The sequence below is a fragment of the Platalea leucorodia genome (assembly GCF_965183815.1).
Source record: "Platalea leucorodia genome assembly, chromosome: 5".
In the NCBI taxonomy this organism is placed as follows: domain Eukaryota; kingdom Metazoa; phylum Chordata; class Aves; order Pelecaniformes; family Threskiornithidae; genus Platalea; species Platalea leucorodia.
In genome coordinates, this window is record NC_138827.1 from 89,926,314 (window position 1) to 89,944,780 (window position 18,467).

Here is an 18,467-nt window from a genome sequence, read left to right on the forward strand (position 1 = left end):
GTTTTGCTACTAATTTAGAAATCATATGCTCAACTATTATTGCATGTTCTTATCTTCCAGGGCAAGGACTAAACCTTGTTTTGTTGCTTTAACAGGAAAGGAAAGTTCCTGTTCCACTTTGAGAACTATGGTGCTACTGCGGCAGATATAGCAGAGTGGCTGAAAAAGTAAGGCATTGAACTTCATGCACTCCATCGTCTATGTACTCTTCATTATTTACAGAATGTAATGGTTTAGGAACAGCCATCTCTCCCTCATTCCCTCTGCTCAGAAGAGCAAAGAAAACTACCCCGCTGAGATTGGCTAAACTAGTACAGATTGCCTAATGTTTGGTTTTTAGTATGCATGCCTTGCATTTTACAATTGCATTTCATCTGTAATAGGAGACTGTCTGTGGACCAAAATAAATGCAGATACGCAGATCTCAGCTTTGTTAAAAATGCCAGCTTAAATTTCCAGTGATCTTGGGTGCCTGAACTTAATACCTTGCAAAAGGTCTGACTTTGTTGTTTTATTAAAAATGTATATACCAAGTGCGCAGTTCCCATTGGTTCTTCAGCCTTTAGCTCGAGCCTTTAGAGTGTCTTGCAGAGACAAACAGGAGATCAAGGCACCCCAGATTGCTAGTCAAAGTCTGTGTTTCCTGTCATGACACGAAGTGGTGTTGAAAGCATCTTGTTCTACCTAAAGAGAGCTATTTGCAGTTATAAATATTTTGGGGGCTGAATAAGCCTATGGAACTAGCAGTTGAGAGACAGACAGAAGTGTGTGAGTGTATGTATGGTTGCTCTTCAGCTGGTGCAAATCAGCACATCGTCAGTGAAGCTGTGATAGAGCAGCTGGAGAGAGCTGAGATAGTCTGGTGATGGAGAAGTGCTGTTAGCAGTTAGCCCCGGCTCTAGGGCATTATGTCATCTTTGTAACCCTCCCTTGTTCGCTGCATCCACGGAAATAATCTTGAAATTAAGCTAATAAAATGAAACAAATGCATGGGAAGGAACAGACAGTTGCAAACTATTGTGATAATATGGCTTAGCAAAATTGGCTCGGAATAAATGTGTTTTACTGTACCAGTGGGGCTATGCTGGGGACCTGCATATGGTTGCAGGCAGCCCAGGGTCTTCAGCAGTGGTAGGCTAGGTGCTTCAGGATTGGGCACCCACAAATGAAGTGACAGCAGTGTTCCTGTTAGCATCAGGAGGTACAAACACTGCAGGTGAGTACTGCCAGGTGGATCAAAGAGGAGGAATTTAGCCATAGTCTTTAAGCCTCATTTAGTCCATTAAGCCTTCAGATATGAATGATCAAGATGGCAACTCCAGCAATGCTGAGATGATGATCAGCCCTTGGAGCAAGGATATGACTTCATCACCTGCACTTTATTATGGTTTTCAATTTTGCAAGGATGTGGTTATCCCTTGGCTACCACATGTGAAACATTAGATGTTTGAGGTGGGTTTTTTTTTTTCCCCTGTGTGCCCACATAATATCCAGATAATCCGTGTAATATGCAGTGCCTTTATATCAGTGCTGTGACAGCAAGTGAACACAGCTACTGGAGGCAAAGCAGAACAGCTGCAAGCTCTTTCCAATGATAATCTCTGCTAACAAGCCACTGTGGGCTTTGGCTGATATTTCACCAGTCCGGAGCTAAAGACATCTGTTTGTCCTCACTAAGTGTTAGTGCATGCTTGTTAGTTTCCCAAAAGATGATCTGAGTAGTAGCCTTCTTGCGCCTGTTTTGTATAATAAGTACAACTTTTAAGGAAACCACGTTGAGAAATTATGCGTACTTGAATTTTGCCAGTAATTGGTGTTGCAATTAAAACCATATACGGGGTAAATCTGCTACATGCATAATATTATATTACTCTGAGGAATCTGCAGTACAAGTAGTCAAATGGTATGGCAAGGGCTTTAGGAAAGCCAAAGAGTGTAATTAGATAGCTGCAGGGTGTATAGGCTATATTTCAGAATAGTATAATATTAAAATCGTGTCAGGAAGTTGCTGTGATGCAAGAGGTTGCTCTCCAGAGCAGGGGCACAGCAGTACCAGAGTGTACGTGGCAGGCCATGGCGAGGAAAGCCAATGTGTTTTTATACTGTGCGTGCATGGGCTGTCATCATAGATTCTTGAAAGAGAATCCAGCAGACATTGAGCCGTGTGAAATGACCTGTTTTTCGTGGACACTAGGTACACACTGCAGAAAAGCAACTGTTTCCTCTTCCCTCTCCCCTTCTCTGTTTTTTCCCTCTAAATGTTACTGGTAAAGTGCTGAAAGTGGTTGATCTATGCTAATGTTTTGAGGAGGGTGTGATAGAACTTCATAAAGGTTAGAATTATTTAAATTATTGAAAGGATGTATTCCATGTTCTTTCCTCTCAGAACAAGAGCTGCTAGTTTGGAGGGCTCCAACACCTTTTCTTTTACTACTTATTGAAGGTGCTTCTTTCTTATGCTGAAGTGTGCTAATGCATCAGTCTTATGGATACTTAACCTCTCTTATCTTCCTAATAGACACTGACTACTATCTTACAGAGTTTCAGAAGTTTTAATGAGGTAATAGAAGAAACCATCACACAGCCTTACTCCAACACACAGCATTATTAACACGAGCGATGCTATCTTGTACACACCACAATTCTTTCTTTTTTTTTTTTTTTTTTTAAATCTGATACACAGCTGTATCAGCTTGGATGGTAGGCAAGCCAGAGAGCTTCTTGCTGCCTTCAATAGCTGCTTAGTTTGTCAAGCTGTTTTTATGGACTCCTCTTGGGCCCTCCCTTAGCACCAGCTACTCAGTTAAATCAAGAATTTGTTCTCTGTTCTTAATTGAATTAGCTCTTGATAACTCTTCCAGACTTCTGTCATCCTATTTTTGGTCTTCAGGCGTTGGATGTGCCTTGTCTCAGTTTTAAATGACATTTTAGATTTTGCTTGTTGCTTCCTCCAGGCCTTGAGGTGCTTCTTACCAGCTCCTGTGTAGGCTTATTAGCATGCACAGCATTTTAAATTGGGCCATTTGAATAAACATCCTGTGCCCTGCTTTACTAATTCCTTACTGAAATAGGTCATGCCAGGCCCTGCTAAACACTGCGTTCTCCCAGTGCTTTGTAGCCACTGTGTCCGTCTTCATCATGCTCTGCCTACTCAGCCCAACTCCCCTTCTAAAGTCATTAAGTGCCATGGTGTTTTCTGGAAAGCCTTCACTCTGCCAGCGTACCTGCAGAGTATTGCTCTCTTACAGGCTTGGTAACAGGCAAACTGATTATCTGCTGAGCTTGTAGAGAGTAAACTCTTGTGGATGGAGACCTGCCTCTTTTTCTCTCTTGGCTGCTTGGCTGAGTGCAGCTCCAGTCTTTGCTTTGATGTTTGTTTCTTGATTCATTTATCATATAAGCAGCAGGAGAGGTGTGCATCACAGTTTTGCATGGATTGCTTAATATTCTTGGATCATACCCATTGCTTAAATCAACAGAATTTGCTATCTGAATCTGTGTATCTCTCTGCTGCTTTTTTTATCAAACTAGGCTTTCAGCCTAGAAATGAGCAAGGCAGGATAAACGAGTTATCATCTGTTTGCCATTCCTTGTTCCAGGCAGCTAATGCAATAATACATTTTAATCAAAAATAGTAAATCTGCTTTCACCAGAGATGGGGTCACATCCAGACCTGTACTTTGCGAAAGAATTTGGGGAATTTTGGGGGATATTTGGAACTCATTACTACAACTGGCAAGGATAAAAGAGCTTCAAAGTCTGTCTCCAAATGTTCGTATGTTTGGGTGTCCTTTATGTGAACGCTGCTTTAATAAATAAAATGTCAATTAGCATAGTTTAGTTCACATCTGCCAAATTCTCTTTTTAATGTACATTAATAAAAGCCAAGAACAATTGTTCAGCGGGATGATGAGCACTGAACTGGTCCGGAGGAGCTGGGGTTCAGCTTCCAGATTTGCCACTGTGTCTTTGAGGAGTCTCTCTGGCTCTGATCCAACAACGATGGTTAAACTCATGTGCAATCATAAGTGACATGTTCTACTGACTTCAGTATCTTTTAGGTTAAGCGTGCAGTTGGGTAGCTTTGCTGAATTAGGCCTACAAGCCCACTGCCGAGTGAGGACGTAACGATGCGTTCTCAGGTCACAGGGTTGGTCAGGGTAAAACCTTATATTCCTGGGGAAATGGTCTGTGTAGCTAGCTCATGGTCCCAACACTGCACCTCTTCTTTCTCTGTCAGCCCTAATCATGCTGTCAGTATTCAGGGTGACAGGTTAGATTGGCTGTTTCTGCTCGCTACTTTTTTCTTTCATTTGCAATAGCTCCTGTGAACTACAGAGTGTGAACGCTGTGAGAAAGGGAGCATCCTGCTGAGGAGGGTAAAAGAGTAACAGAAAATGCATCTGATTTCTATAATGTAATAACCAAGCAGTCTGGTTATCTCCTTGCTCCATCCCCTTCCATTGCTGATCTGTCCTCATGAGCTTCTTGTGGATTTTTTTATTGCTCCTCCAGTTTTATCTTGAGTTTCAGTGCTTATGAGTTCTGGGTGGGTACAATTATGGAAGCTGTTCAGTAGGGTTAGTATGTCATACATATATGGACATCTGCACAAAGTGGTTCCTTGCGGTCCGACTTGCCAAAATGACTGCTTAGCACCAGAGAGCTGCTTTTCAGCTGTGTCTGTTTTTTTTTGTAGCCCACAGGCACCTCAGCCACAGGCTCCGGAGACTCCCTGGGCAGATGAAGAAAATGTAGTTTATCACCTGACTGATGAGGACTTCGACAAGTTTATAAAAGATCATTCATCTGTGCTAGTGATGTTCCATGCACCATGTGAGTTGGGTGTTGTTTTTTTTTTTTTTTCCCTATTCTGTACCCTGAGCCAAATGCTTGCTAACAAAACCAATGGTGATTTCACAGAGCCGTAAACTCAAAGTCCAGGCTTTTCTTGTTTGTGATGATTGTTAAATACACAAGGGATGAAATGTTTGTGAAGTTGCTGACTTCAAGTTTAGGACAGAGACGTGCTGCTGGAAGAGGCGCTTTGTAGGCTGAGTCAAAACATAACCGAAGAGTGTAATGATGCTTAAATAGTCTGAGGACTCATCATTTTACAGTATGATTTCCCATTTTCAGCTTGTCTTCTGTGGTGTTTGCTTTCAAAGCAGAATTCTGGTTGATTGAGCAACTCAACTTGAGAACCGTGAGCTCCTGAGTCCTTGTTCATGGTTGCTGATGTGTCATTTTGAGCATTTTCACTCCTCTGCTGCAGTTTGTTCCCTGGCAATGTGAGGGGTGACGGTCACTACGTATTGTGCTGAAGTATGCTAAAACTTTATCTAAGTTCAGAAAGTCCCCAGGACTTTTGAAAACTGATGCAGAGCTGGTAGTGATACTACTTACTGTTTGACTGAGAATACATTGGGATGATTTTCTTCGTGACTTGACGTTTTAGCTTGAGCAATAAAATGCAGTGAGCAATAAAATGCAGTGGGCTGCCCAGAGGTATTGCCTTCAGAAAGCTCTTCCAGCCATGTCATCCTCCTGTACGCAGTTGGGTGGAAGAGCGCGTTAACCACTTTATTCGCTTAGGATATAAGTTGTTTCAGCTATGTAGCTGGTTGTACCAATTCTTTGTGTCTGTGATGGGAGGTTCAGGCTCAAATCTGCTACGTTGGATGGTATACAGCTTCTGTCTCCTCTTGCTGCCGTGCTGGCAGTTGCACTTGGGCAAGATATTCATTTTCATGGGTAGAGATTTGAAGGTTAGGGCTCTGGAGGCAGGCTGTGTGCTCACAGCTGAACAACAGAGGGTCTTGGCATGGAGGCTGAAATCCTTCTTCCCTTTAAGCCAGCAGGAGTTAGCTCCAAAATGCGTTTTTTGAATGTCTGCTCATAAGACTCATTTGAAAAACATACCATAATGAATTTCCTTTGCCTGATGGAGTGTCTAGGGATTTGATCTGCTGAAGCAGGTGACTGGCTGCTGTTTTGTCGCTGTATTCACTGAATTATTTGTACTAATGAAAGTGGGACCGGAGATAACGCCTGGTCTGAAAACCAAAGCACAAGTGGCAGAACTGATGAAGCCTGGTTTGCTCAGGAGTTATCCTTTGTTACCCAAATCCTTCCTTCCCCCAGATTTCCATGCACCCTGGTGTACAAGCGACAGCACGGGCTGCTGCTCCTGGGGAGCTGTGCTCTTGCTGGTTTGGCTAAACAACAGCTGCCAAACAGAAATGTAACTGCTGAATTTGCCTCCTTTCCATCTCTGTGCACAATGGTTAGGGATAAGCGTCCTTTCTCTCTAACCCCAGATTTTTGTATATTTACAGAGATTTAGCTGTATTTGAAAGCTTTGCTGGTTTTTGAGTTTGTAAATGAGCAAATGAGTCCAGTCATCTATTTGGGAGGAGGAAGAGGGGGAGGAAATCAATGGTTGGTGCTGCAAACCTTATTCCTTTAGGAAGTCAGATTAAAAATAGATAAATACACACAACTACGATCAAATTTTATAGTAAATTCAAGTTAGTTATAAATCTGAACAGGGCTCTGTTCATTTTTTAGTTTTTTTAAATATTTTCTAAAACACAAATAATACAGTCTTAGGGGTAACAATATTGCATGACCTATTTGGAGAGGAGGAGCACTTCCAGCTGGGTATATTTTGTACTAGGGGGCATTCTGTGCTAAGGTGCAGCAGTACTTTGGCAAATGCTGTTTTAAAAGTAAATCAAATGCCTGAATTGGGCTGTTGCAATCTCCTGATAACATGTTCCAGCTGCTCAGAATTGGGATAAGGAATGTTCCCTGCCAGAAGAACTCTATTTTAAATGCAACTTGAATATTTGGGGCATTTTATTTATATTCAGGAGGTAGTGGTATGCCTACATGCAGAATCCAGCTTGTACATGTGTAAAAGATCTGTGTTTGTAAGAATTCTCTGTGGGCATCCTCAGCAGAGAGTGTAAGGCTTGCAAACTAATTAATGACAGACAACTATCATAAACAGTTATCTCCATGATTAAAAGATCTTCTCCTAGCACTTCTTAAATGTGCTAATGGAATCACCTTATGAATATTAGGAGATCAATTACTCCAGCAAAAGAAGCAGTAAAAACGGAGGACATCTTACTCGTTTTCACCTTGGTAGCTTAGGATAAGAAAGTTTTTTTTGTTTTCTAAAAATTATGTATTAATAAAAAAAAAAAGTTGAAACAGATGTACAAAATAGGCCCAGAACTCAGGATATACTTCTGTGTAACTAAGAATAACCAAGGAGATTTCAACACTGGCCTGGAATTAGCAAGTACTTACAACCCTGTGTCACCATGCAGCACACATGTGACTTGGAGTTTTTCTAGCATACTATCAATCTTGTGTTCATGAGAAGTTCTTTTACTAGAGGGAGAATTATTTCAGTAATGCTTTAGTTGCATAGTGAGATGGCCAATGCATTAATAGAGTGTAGTATTAAAAGATGTGTGGGGAATTGGAAGTGCTGAAGATAAAGCTGAACCAAACACATCCCTGGTAAATACCTGTGAACTGCAGAATTAGGCACTGTGATGAATGTGGCCAATTGGGTCTCCATGCCTGTGGCTACTAATGATCATCCCTGAGGACCATGCTATAATTATTTACAATCAGTTGCACTTCCTAGCCTGATTAAAGGCATCACAGCATTTTGTGTTAAGTGCAGCCTAGCATAACGTGGTTCAACTAGAGCAGCTACGTGTGATTTAAACACATCAGGAAGGTCTGCAGCATGCAACTTGCACCTCTTGCTATCAGAGACCTTATACATTTTCTGCAATAATTTAGCACAACCATTAAATGGTAGATGTGCTGCTTCGAGTCATTACTGCCGGCCGTGAGAAACGTGAGTGAGTGTGGGTGGGCAGGATGAGTTCATCCTGCTTTCGTTGTGCATGTCACTAGGGACATGAAGCAGGATTTTTAATCTTCTGAAACTCCTTTGTAAAGCCCTTAAGAGGATGTTCAATAAGTCTGAATATTTAGCATAGGTAAACAGCGACCCGACTAGCCAGGAGTCTGAAGACATTCTCCTTCACTGGCCACGTGCGAAGAACGTGCAGCGTTGTGCTCCTTATTCAAGCATTTTGCTGAAATTTTGTAATTGCTGGTGGTGACCATAGAGTTATCCTGGATGTATCCAGACTGGAGTCTTGCAGACATCTGAAGTGTTTTTTCTATGTGTTGCTATTGTACCCAGAAACTTCAGTTATGAACTGAGATCTCCTGCACTATACAAAAGAACAAACAAATGACCCTTTCCCACAAAGGATTTGGAGTTTTTGCTTGGATTGATCATATTTGCTAACACAAGATATCGCAGTTGTGTTAGCAGGCCTATTTCCAAGTCTGTAACAGAAGATGTATTGCACCAACCAAAGTTATTTCTGTACCATAACATAAATAAAGGCACCTATGCAGCTTATGATAGTATTCTGTTAGCAATGAGAATAAAAACTCCGTGTCTGTATGTGCTTCTTGATACCTGTGCCTACAGCTGATCAATTTATTTAGATGCCCAAGATGACAGTTGGGTTCTGAATGTCTCTAAATATGGGTTATGCTGCCAGTCAAGTGTTGTTAAATGCTTTAGTGGCATGGGGACTTGCTGGGACTTAAAATGCTCCTGAGTCACTTGAGCACAAAAAAGCCCTGTATGTGTTTTCAGTTTCCCCATCAAACTGCTTGCTGAGTCAAATGCAATTTTAAAAATAAATCTGTCCAAAATATTTGCCAAATTAGTGCAGATTGCAGTCTTTCTGACTTGGTTTTGTCACAGGAATAAAACCCCCACAAATTTCCCTTTCTAAATTTTTCGCAGCATTTTTCACCAAAGCACATCTGAGTCTTGCACAAAATAAGCCTAACCAAGTTGCTGATAAGTCAATTCAAATGCTGCTGAAGGGTGTTTAAAGTCTAGGATTGAAATTAAAGTCAATTCAGAAATGGGTTCTAAAAGTGTCTGCTTTTCATTCAGAGGAGTTACATTTCATTATGTTTTGTTAACACAAATGATGTTGCTAACATTTTAAAGCGTACCTCTTCCTGCAGCCTCGTGTAGAATAATGTCCTGGCATCACCACGAGCTGTAGCCTCCCTGAGTACCCGCAGCAAACACAGACCTGGGTAGTCCCTGTTACTAATGAGCGGTGGTCGTCAGTCATCTCTGATGGTTGCCTGGGGTTGCTTTTCCCCCACCTCAGACCCCGTCAGCCATAACAAAGTCCGTGGTCCAGTACTGATGGCAGAGGTAACAGAGGGGGAAAAAGGCGCTTTGGCTGTACTGTTAGTGTGAATGTGCATTTGCTTTTTAAAGGATTAAACTATTAAAATGTTCTTCCTGCAACATTTCTTCCTTGTACATGAGCTTAAATTCGTGCTAAACCTGTCTTCTTCCAAGCCCTCTTCATAGGACTTCTTGAGAGACTTCATATAAGCTGTAGTTGCAGGACTTAGGGTTAGAAAAAATGTCGATACCCTTAGTGGGATATTGGAGCCATCATGGTTTTCTTCCCTTGATAAGGAGGGAAGGCATGGAAAATGCAGCAGTGGTTTTGGTTTGTGTTTTTTGGGTCCGTTCCCCCCCCCCCCTTAATTTGTTCTTGGAAACTGCTTTGGAGATGCAGCCCTGATACTTGCATCCCCCGTAATGGAAGGGAGGGCAAAAATAAATCTTGAGATGATAAAATGCGCTATAGTTCTGATGTGTTGTTGAAATATCTGTGAAATTCCTTTCCCATCCTCGGATATTTTCTCTCCATTTATAAACCAGCCCAATAAATTACGCAGTTGGTGCTTTCCAAAGCCAACTATTCAGCTTTGCAGGTTTTTAATTGCACAGGGAGCTGTTTTATCAATTTAGCTTTGAAAAACAGCTTTTCACACCCTTCCCTCTTTCCCTCCTCCCTCTGGTGCATTAAAACCCCAAGGTTTTAAGCCACTTTGTGGACTCATTATTAAGAATGCCAGCCAATTAGCCCAATACAAGATGAAGGCCTCCAGCTTCTAAGCAAGCAGCGGACTTGGATCTCTCCCTGCCAGCGCACCATCATTGGTTTCAGTGGACTTGTTTTTGTTTCTTCCTGCTGCATGTGGTGAGATTAGGATGTAGGAATCCATTGCTCACTTTATATTTAAAGTAAAGCAAACCCAAAATGTGCGCACAAAATCAAATATGTTGTGGTTTTTGTTTTTTTTTTTTTCCAAACTGGGTTTTACAACTGTAAATAAATAAGTCTCTCTTTCAGACACCCACTGGTTCCCTAAGAAAGCAAGTTACCATTGCAGTGAGTGCTAATTGGTACGTCTGTTGGCAGCCTCAACAGAAAGGCCACAAGTTGAAAAGGCTGAAGAATTAATTTACTGTGCAGCCTGAAAAAATAGCCTTTCCAGCACAGGTCAGCAGCAGCCTAACATTGGCAGCCTGTGATAAATAAATAAATAAATAAACTGTTACGTTTTTTTCCATGCTAATTCATGATTCAATCAAGGATTTTTTTTTTTTTTTTTAAATGTAAACCAATGCAGTTGCACCAGTTAACTGGAGGTTAAAGGCTTATGGGTTATCCAAACAACAAGCATCACTGAATGTAGAATGGATGGAAAAATCCTTTAATTTTTATTTGTCCCCGTCATATCTGACACTTGTGATTTTTAAAATAAAATGTTGACTGTGTTCAGTGGCTACATAGAGAGCTTTTGGCATCTGCCTTCAGATGTACAGCCTCTAGGATAAAGACAAGCAGTAGGTAGCTGGGAAGCTGTTCTTATTAGACCTGTGCTAGGAATCCCCTTAATTTATTTGACATCATCTAGTGGTAGCTCGTTTGAAGAAGCTTCTGCTTGTCTCTATTGATGGTATCAGTTTAGTTCAGGTGGAAAATACTCTTTTATGACCAAAGGTCTACCTTTGGGCCTCAGCCTTGGCATCAGCCAAATTGGGTGTTTTGAAGAGAAGCCGTGCATCTGGCTGGTGTCCTTGTGGAGGGCTATCAGGTGGCTTCCCAGGAGGAGCGTCAGCAGCAGCAGTAATAGCATCTACTCCAGTATTCCTCCATGTCTGCACTCTGACATTGTTTCCAGTTGTATAACATGGATCAGTCCTTGGTCGAAGATAACTCTGTGTGAGAATTGCTTATTGAATGGCAGAAATTGCAGAGAAGAGCTGTGTTTTCAAAGCGTGTTGTAGCTATGTGAGCCGGCAGGGAGCTGGAAGCTGAAAGCTTGGCAGGATGTAGCCCTCAGTCAAGGGTTTGCTTTAGAGTTTCCTGAAAGGTCTTTATAAGCCTTGACAATCCGACCTCACGAGTGAACTCTGCTTTTTAAATTGGACTTTCTGTATGGGATGGGCAATATTTTAGAAACAACCGTGCCCGTTATTCAGTGATGCTGTAGTCAGAGAAGAAAACAAAGGCCAGCAGTTCTGTGCTGCCTTGGCTGCAGCCTGAAAGGATTACTGGAAGTTTGTAGTGTGTAAGGCCCGTCGTGTATTTGTGTATTTGGAAGCTTGGCAGAGGCCATACCCATGCAATATAGTTGTGTATACTAGTCCAGGGGACGATACAGAAGGAGACCTGAATGTGTCAAGGTGCTTGTTGTGGGCTCAATCCTGTTCCTACTAGACCCCACAAAAATTTTCTCCTTGCTCTTAGAGTAACTAAAGAAAGCTTTGAACAACGCAAACTTTCTGGACCGTTATGTAGGTCATAGGCAGTACCTAGCTCTGTTAGGTTATCTTGATGAAACAGTGCGGATGTCAGGATGGGCTGTTGCAATGCCCTGATCACTGAAAGATTGAATTGTTGTGCAAGGGCACTCGGATGATGAATGTTGCTGTTTAAGAGTCAGGATAGATAAGTGAAGAGAAGAGATCTGCTTCAGTTTCAGCATTGTGTTTCCTGACTCTTTACATCCCTTAGGTGCCTAAATTTAATGTTGCCTTAATGCATTTTTAATGGAATGTATAATAAAATGCTTCCCTGGACAAGCGTAAATTGTGCCAACTTTCTGTTCATTGTGTGTATGTACTTTTTAGCTGTATGTTACTGGCAGGCTCCTGGAACAGATATATTCTTCATATAAACCAGCTGGAAACAGGTAAATTCTTGGCTCCTGAATCTGCTTCCACTGACGTGAGCAAATTCTGACTGTTGATTTCAGAGAGGGGAGGACTGGGACACTCAGACTAGGTTCATCAATATTTAAAAGCACGTAAGTCTACAAGAGGATGTTGCTTGATGTTACATATATTTGAATATCACCAAAAATCTCGGGGAGTGTAAACAATTCAGTGCAATGACCTGCCAGTGCAATGACCTGCTTCATTAAACTAATCACAGCAATGATTTTCAATGGAGATTTAATCACACATTAAAACAGGAGTTCTTGAAAATGCAACAAGCCAGGAAAATGAAGAACCTGACATGAATTTTTCCTTTAATGACCGTCCCACTTACGTTTCTTGAGGGTTTAAAAATAAAAATCAATGTGGGTTTTTAGTGGTACTTAATATAAATAGGAGTGTGGAGAGTATAAAAATCCTAATAACTAGCTTGTGCAGTAAAACTTGATAGGATACCTAATGAAAAGGGTGAGGACAGTAATGACAGAGTCCATTGTTTCTTTTGTGTTGGTCTTTGGATACTAGAGCACATAGTTCATGTAAGAAGATTGTCTTTTTGAAGCAGTTTGTGCTCTTTGAGCAGGGTGAAGTCATAAGAAAGGACGATCCAGTGATAAAAGCGACAGCCTTGGCCTGGAGATGTAAAAGTTTAGTTCCTTGCTTTGCTTTGATTTGTACAATTGTGACCCAAGTCGCTAAATATTTGTCTCCGTTTCCAGTCTGTGAAGTGGATATAACATTTCACCTTGCATGGGAGTTTTCTGTAGCGAGCCACATCCAAACTGTGAGATGCTCCAATATTGCAAGAATTGGGGTAGGGAAGGTGTATCGTAACTGAACGTTGCAAAGACTTGATTAACACGAAGGAAGTTGGACAATGCCTTTGGCATTCCCTGGTTTGTGGCAGGCAATCAGGCTTTTGGCCCCCAAGTTTAGGAAACCCCATTTGCCACACCTGGGTGAGCACACAGCTTGGACAAGATTATCGTGGCTAGAGCTGATGACTTGCAGCCTGGTTACAGCCCATGCTGGGGCTTGAAGGGAGGAGCCTTGGCTTGCTCTGGTTCAGCTTCATAACAGAAAGAGTAGCAAAACCAGACTTTTGGGGCGTTTGTGGCTACTTTGCCTTCGGGCTGGATCTCGACGTGCTCTGTGCCACGGTGCTGTTCTGGGGACACGGTGTGTACTTTGAAAAACTTACTTGCTAGCAGTTGTGGGTATTGGGAGCAGTATGCAGGACAGTAGTAAAGGAAGAAAGAAAGGAGCTGAACTGTAGATACTTGGGTTTTGTGAAATTTGGGGCATTTGTTCAAAATGCATCGCTGTATGCTCGCCTCCAATAGGGAGCAATTAGTTTCTCTATTAAAGAAGACATTTGCAAAGGCTATTCCAATCAGGAAAAAAATCTTCCTGGGAACGTGTGGCAGGTGGTGTGAAGGGAACATTAGTTTCTTTGGGGATTTGCTGCCTCATTTCTCGCATTACTATTGCCTTCCTTCTCTCCTAAAGAGTCTTTACTGACTGACTGAGATTACCACAAACGAGTAGCTATGGCTGCTGGAGAGCCAAGGGACAGCTGAAGGGAGACTCACCTCATTCTCTGCTTCTCTGGGTATCTGTTGTAGATTTAGTTATTCCGAGTGGTCTTTTAAAGGACTTCTGTAATTTTAGCTGACCCTTTTTGTCCAGTGAAAGTCCTCATCTGAGTGTGCAGAGTGAGTGACTCTCCTCCCGCAAGCTTGACCCTGGTGTATGTATAAGCCCTTAAGGCTCTCGTGGTAAGGTCTGATAGGAGTGAAGCGTAACTTATTTTTATAGATTTACTGTGCTTGCCTCTAATGATGGGTTAACAGTAGGAATTAGCTTTAAGAATTAAGCACCAGGTTTATTTCTTCTGAAATAAATTAATTTCCTTGCCTGGATAAGCTTAATATACGGTGCAGGGCTCTCATTTGGAAAGTGCCTTACAGTATCTCTGCTACGTGAATCATTACCAGTAGAGTTTTCATTATCAAGTTTATCTTCCTAAGTACTTTATGGCTTCAATTTTTATTATCCTGTGGAAGGTAGAGAACTTACTTTAAAGGGCAAATAATGAACAGAGAAACCTACAGTGAAAGATTGCTTGCCTGCCTGTCTGTTCCTTGTGCCCTTTCAGATGGTGAGTTGGCAAGTGATGCTGTCTTTCTCAGTTATTAATAAATGAATCCATTGCTTTGATACTGAGGTATTGTGCTGATGGTGGAGGTGTCTTCTGGGGTCCTGACTGCTTGTGGTTAGCAAACATCCCAGCACATTTCTAAGTAGGTGAATGCATCTCAACTGGTAAGCACTTTTGCTCTGATTTTGGACAAAAAATGTGCATTCTGCATAGTATCCCTTCTGGATACTTGGCTTTTATAGGTGTCTTCACAGTAATAGCCAATGTCACCGTTGCTTTTAACACCCCTGTCCCATAAGCATAGGTGCTTTGGGATGTACCTTTCTTAGGAAGATCTCTTTGCATTGTATCCATTTTGCTGATGTTTTATACAAATTGCATCCTAGGAAATTTGCTTGCTATGCTGTTTTCCTGATCTGGACATTCAAAGCTATTTCACCTAAACTCTGTTCTCTGGCATTTTCATTGCTAAATCCAAAGTATGAAGTCTTCCATAGTGGGGTAAGAGTGTGAGGGAAAGCAGTACAACTTCTTCTCCCTCCCCAAGGCGAAATTTTGTTGATCATCTGACAATGGAGAAGGGAGGCGTATCTTTTTTGGATGTAGAATAATTATGGTTTAATTGAGAAGGAAACCTTCTGGTGGTATTTTTTATAAACTCTCAACAATTTCACCTTAAGGCAGCCATGCTGTTGTCTCTCTCTTTCACATTTCAATAGGGGAAGATTAATTTTCAACACCTACTCAGGGCCATGTTCCTCCAAGCTGGTGTAGGAAGTGTAATTCATATCTCTCAATGCCAGCTGATCCACCTTGCTTCACTTCTTCTCCCACCCAAGAGGGATGGTAGGAGGCACCATCGTCTCCCAACACTGATTTCTACCGGTTGCGCCGTATAGTTTTGACTAAGAGGGTATATACGTGCAGTAATCTCCAATAGCTGGAAGCTGAAGCCAGATTTGGAATGGAAATAAGGAACCATGTGATTTTTGTTGTTAGTTTATTTTAACTAAAGATGGTGATTAGCTTAAAGATCTTTCCTGGATGTGCGCTGGAGTCTAGGCCGTTGCAGATGGGGGTATATTTTTCAAAGGCTACTTTCAGGAGCCTGGCTCAGCCAGGGCTCCCTGTGGGTTTAAAAGCAGAGAGAGCACACTCTGAGGGCAGGTTAGAGCAGAAATCTCTCTCCCTCCTTAACTCTCAGGGACCCCTGGGAGGCAGCAGCCTGTGGCTGAGGTTAGCCTTGGAGAATATTCACCCTTTCCCCTGAGCCTTTACATCAAAAGAAGATATGCTCCAGTGTGACCAGAAATGAAGGCAGAAGCATGTGTTACGCAGGAGGTCATCAGAGCGGTTGTCTTTTAAATCCCATGGAGGCAGCCTGCAGGACCCAAGCCTTCCTCTGCCGAGGTCTGTTGCTGGCCGAAGGTAGCCCTTCTGCGAGCGCTGTGACTATGGCATGGATGCAGACAGGGTTCCCAGAGGCGATACGTTTGGTTAAGCTCTCTTCTCAAGTTTGATCTGATTTATCTTATGTAATGCAGTGATCTGACTGTCTTTTTAAAAAATAAATGAATAATCCGAACTTGTACTGTAACTGTCTAAAGCTGTTATGAACCACCTTCTGCTGAGCAGTTTCAGTGTTGGGGGGGGGGGGGGGGGGGGGGGGAACAGTTATGCCAGCATAAAAAAGACGATCAAGAATTGGATTTCAAATGCTTTCACCTCTCCAGCCAAGGTGATCAAGTAGGGAGGTGAGGCTTGGCTCGCTCAGCGTGCATCCCCATCAGGTAGTTCATGTGGTCTTAGCCTGTTCCTGTAGCCTGATCAGGAGTTTGTTTGTCTGAATCATTTGGTAGTGACCCACACCGGGCTGCTCTATTTTTCTCAGTGCCCTGAGGCTTTCCCTCAGGGACATCTGTGCCTGCCGTGTGTGCTCTGCAGCACACGCATAAGGTGCTCCCAAGAGAGACGGTGGCTGGGATGGGGTCGCTACCGCCTCAGCAAGTCATATGGATAGGAGAACGAGTGACCGATTTGTAGTCATTTTGTGCCCTGACTTCACACTGAAGAGCTGCTGGAAGCAGGCAGGGACTTTCTTCTGTGTGCACATGCTGGGATTGGATTTGCACAGATCATTGCACGCACAGATTGACTGCGCTGTGAGTTTGTGGAATGCCAGTGAGATGGTGATAACGGTGGGGACGAGATGCTGTACTTCTCTCCTGTCACTGGGCTGAACTGTGCAGCCCACGCAGCCGAGGCGTTAGGCTGCAACCGCATAAATGTAGCATGACTGCAATAATCCAAACTGCTGAAGTGTTTTCCTTCTAATTCTATTTTTCGAGTTCCTCAGAGTCTTTTCCAGGCTGACCTTTCACAGGCTTTGTCTTTTGTAAAGCCATAAAGCTGTTGGCTTGTCACTGATCCATAAGCAATGTAATACTTGGTCAAATCAAACCTACCTTTAAAAGTGCAGGGCGGGGTGTGTGTGTGTGTGTGTGTGTGTGTGAATTTGTGTATGCGTGCACACATTTCTGGCTGTTGAAAATTTGAATTCAGTATCATGTTAAAGATGTTGAAGCTGCTCCTGCTGATCTTGTAAGAAAGCATGAAGCCTTGAAACATCTTTGTCTTTAAGTATCTGGAATTTTGTCTGGGTGGGCAGTGCTGCTGGTGAGAAGGAGATGAATGGTTTGGTGGGGGTAAGTACCCAGAGGGAAAAGGATGCGTAAAATTTTTTGAGGTCCTGATCCTTCCTAAGGTGATTTTTTTTTTTTTTTTTTTTTTTTTTTTTTAAAAAGCAGAAACCTGGAGATCTAGGCATGGCCTGATGGCTATGACCATTATGACTATTAAGTGAACATGCAGCCAACATGGTTGCAAATTCGTACCTGTGGTTACGGGGAGAAACAGCTGCTTTTGTCATCCTCCCTCCCTGCCAAATTTGTGGATGATTTCCCATCAGATGTCTGCAATGCAGACAGCTAAATTATGCAAGGGAATCTGCAGCTGCTGTAGTTTATGCTCTCCTACACTGGTGAAAGAACTGTAAGCTGCCTCGTGTTAGACCTTAGAGCTTAGAACTCTTTCACATGATGCATAAGAAATCTTTGCATGTTAAAGACTCCCACGGCAGAAGAGAATACATTTGTGTTCTCGTGTAGGTGATAAGAGGGCTGGGACTTGTGTGCATCCTTGCCCTGGCTGCAAGGATTGTGTCTCCACCCCATATACATACCCTTGCTTTTATATATACAGGTGTACGTTCAAAGTTAACAACAGGGCATGCATAAGGGCTGGCTGTTTTGCTGTGTTGAGAGGTCACTGCTCCTCTGGGGTTAGGAATGGAGAAACCAAAGGTGTATCCCTAGATGTTAAATGCTTAAAGAGCAAAGGTGCATGTGAAATTTTTTTTTTTTTTCTTTCTTTTCTTGAAGTTGTCTGTAAATCTTTCATGAGTGTAGTCTGAAGTGCCAGTGACCCACTAGCTGAAAGCAGGACTTTGTGCTTCAAATTTGTTTTCTCATCAGGCTAACGGAGGTATTTTTGGTATGCAGCTATAGATGGATGTAGAGCTGGCATGATACAATAAATAGCTTGTACGTGGTAACAGTACTCAAGCAGTCTGTTGATGGCAGAAATGTAATGATTCTTTAAAATATTTATTTGCAATTTAATTTATCTCTAGGGTTCTTCATGTCAGAAATTCCTTGTCCACAACCACCTCGATGTTGGCTTGACACGTGCACGTCAGATCCTCAGACAATGTTGTCTTGAAATGAGAGGAGGTGACCAAAAGTGTGGTGTTTGTTTATATAGCCATAATAACCTGAAAGAAGCAGACAGTGAATGACAGAGAGAAACAGAGATTTATGTTCTAGGGACAGCACTAAAACAGCATATGCAGGATCTTAGCTGGAGCTGCTTGACTGGTTTTCTGCCTGTTTTCTCCAGGCAAAACTTGGTTTTAACAGTAGACGTGTTTGCGTTAGTTCACTTCTGAAAATGTTTGGAGCAGCTGTGCTGTGTATTGTGAGTCTGCTGTGGTGCCAAACAGGCTATCTGTAAACAAATATAGATATTTACTTGGAAAAAAAAGTTGCTTGCTACATTTGTTAACCTTCCCTTTGTCCATGTGCTCCT

At 42.3% G+C, this 18,467-nt stretch overlaps 1 protein-coding gene across 1 annotated transcript in view; it reads left to right on the forward strand.

Annotated features, from left to right (window-relative positions):
- Nucleotides 1-18,467, forward strand: part of PDIA5 (protein disulfide isomerase family A member 5) — a 102,967-nt gene that overhangs the window by 46,296 nt on the left and 38,204 nt on the right. Inside the window, exons 10-11 of the mRNA XM_082312218.1 lie at nucleotides 96-167; nucleotides 4,700-4,836. Of these exons, the coding sequence (XP_082168344.1) occupies nucleotides 96-167; nucleotides 4,700-4,836 (209 nt within the window). The remainder of the gene's footprint in view (nucleotides 1-95; nucleotides 168-4,699; nucleotides 4,837-18,467) is intronic.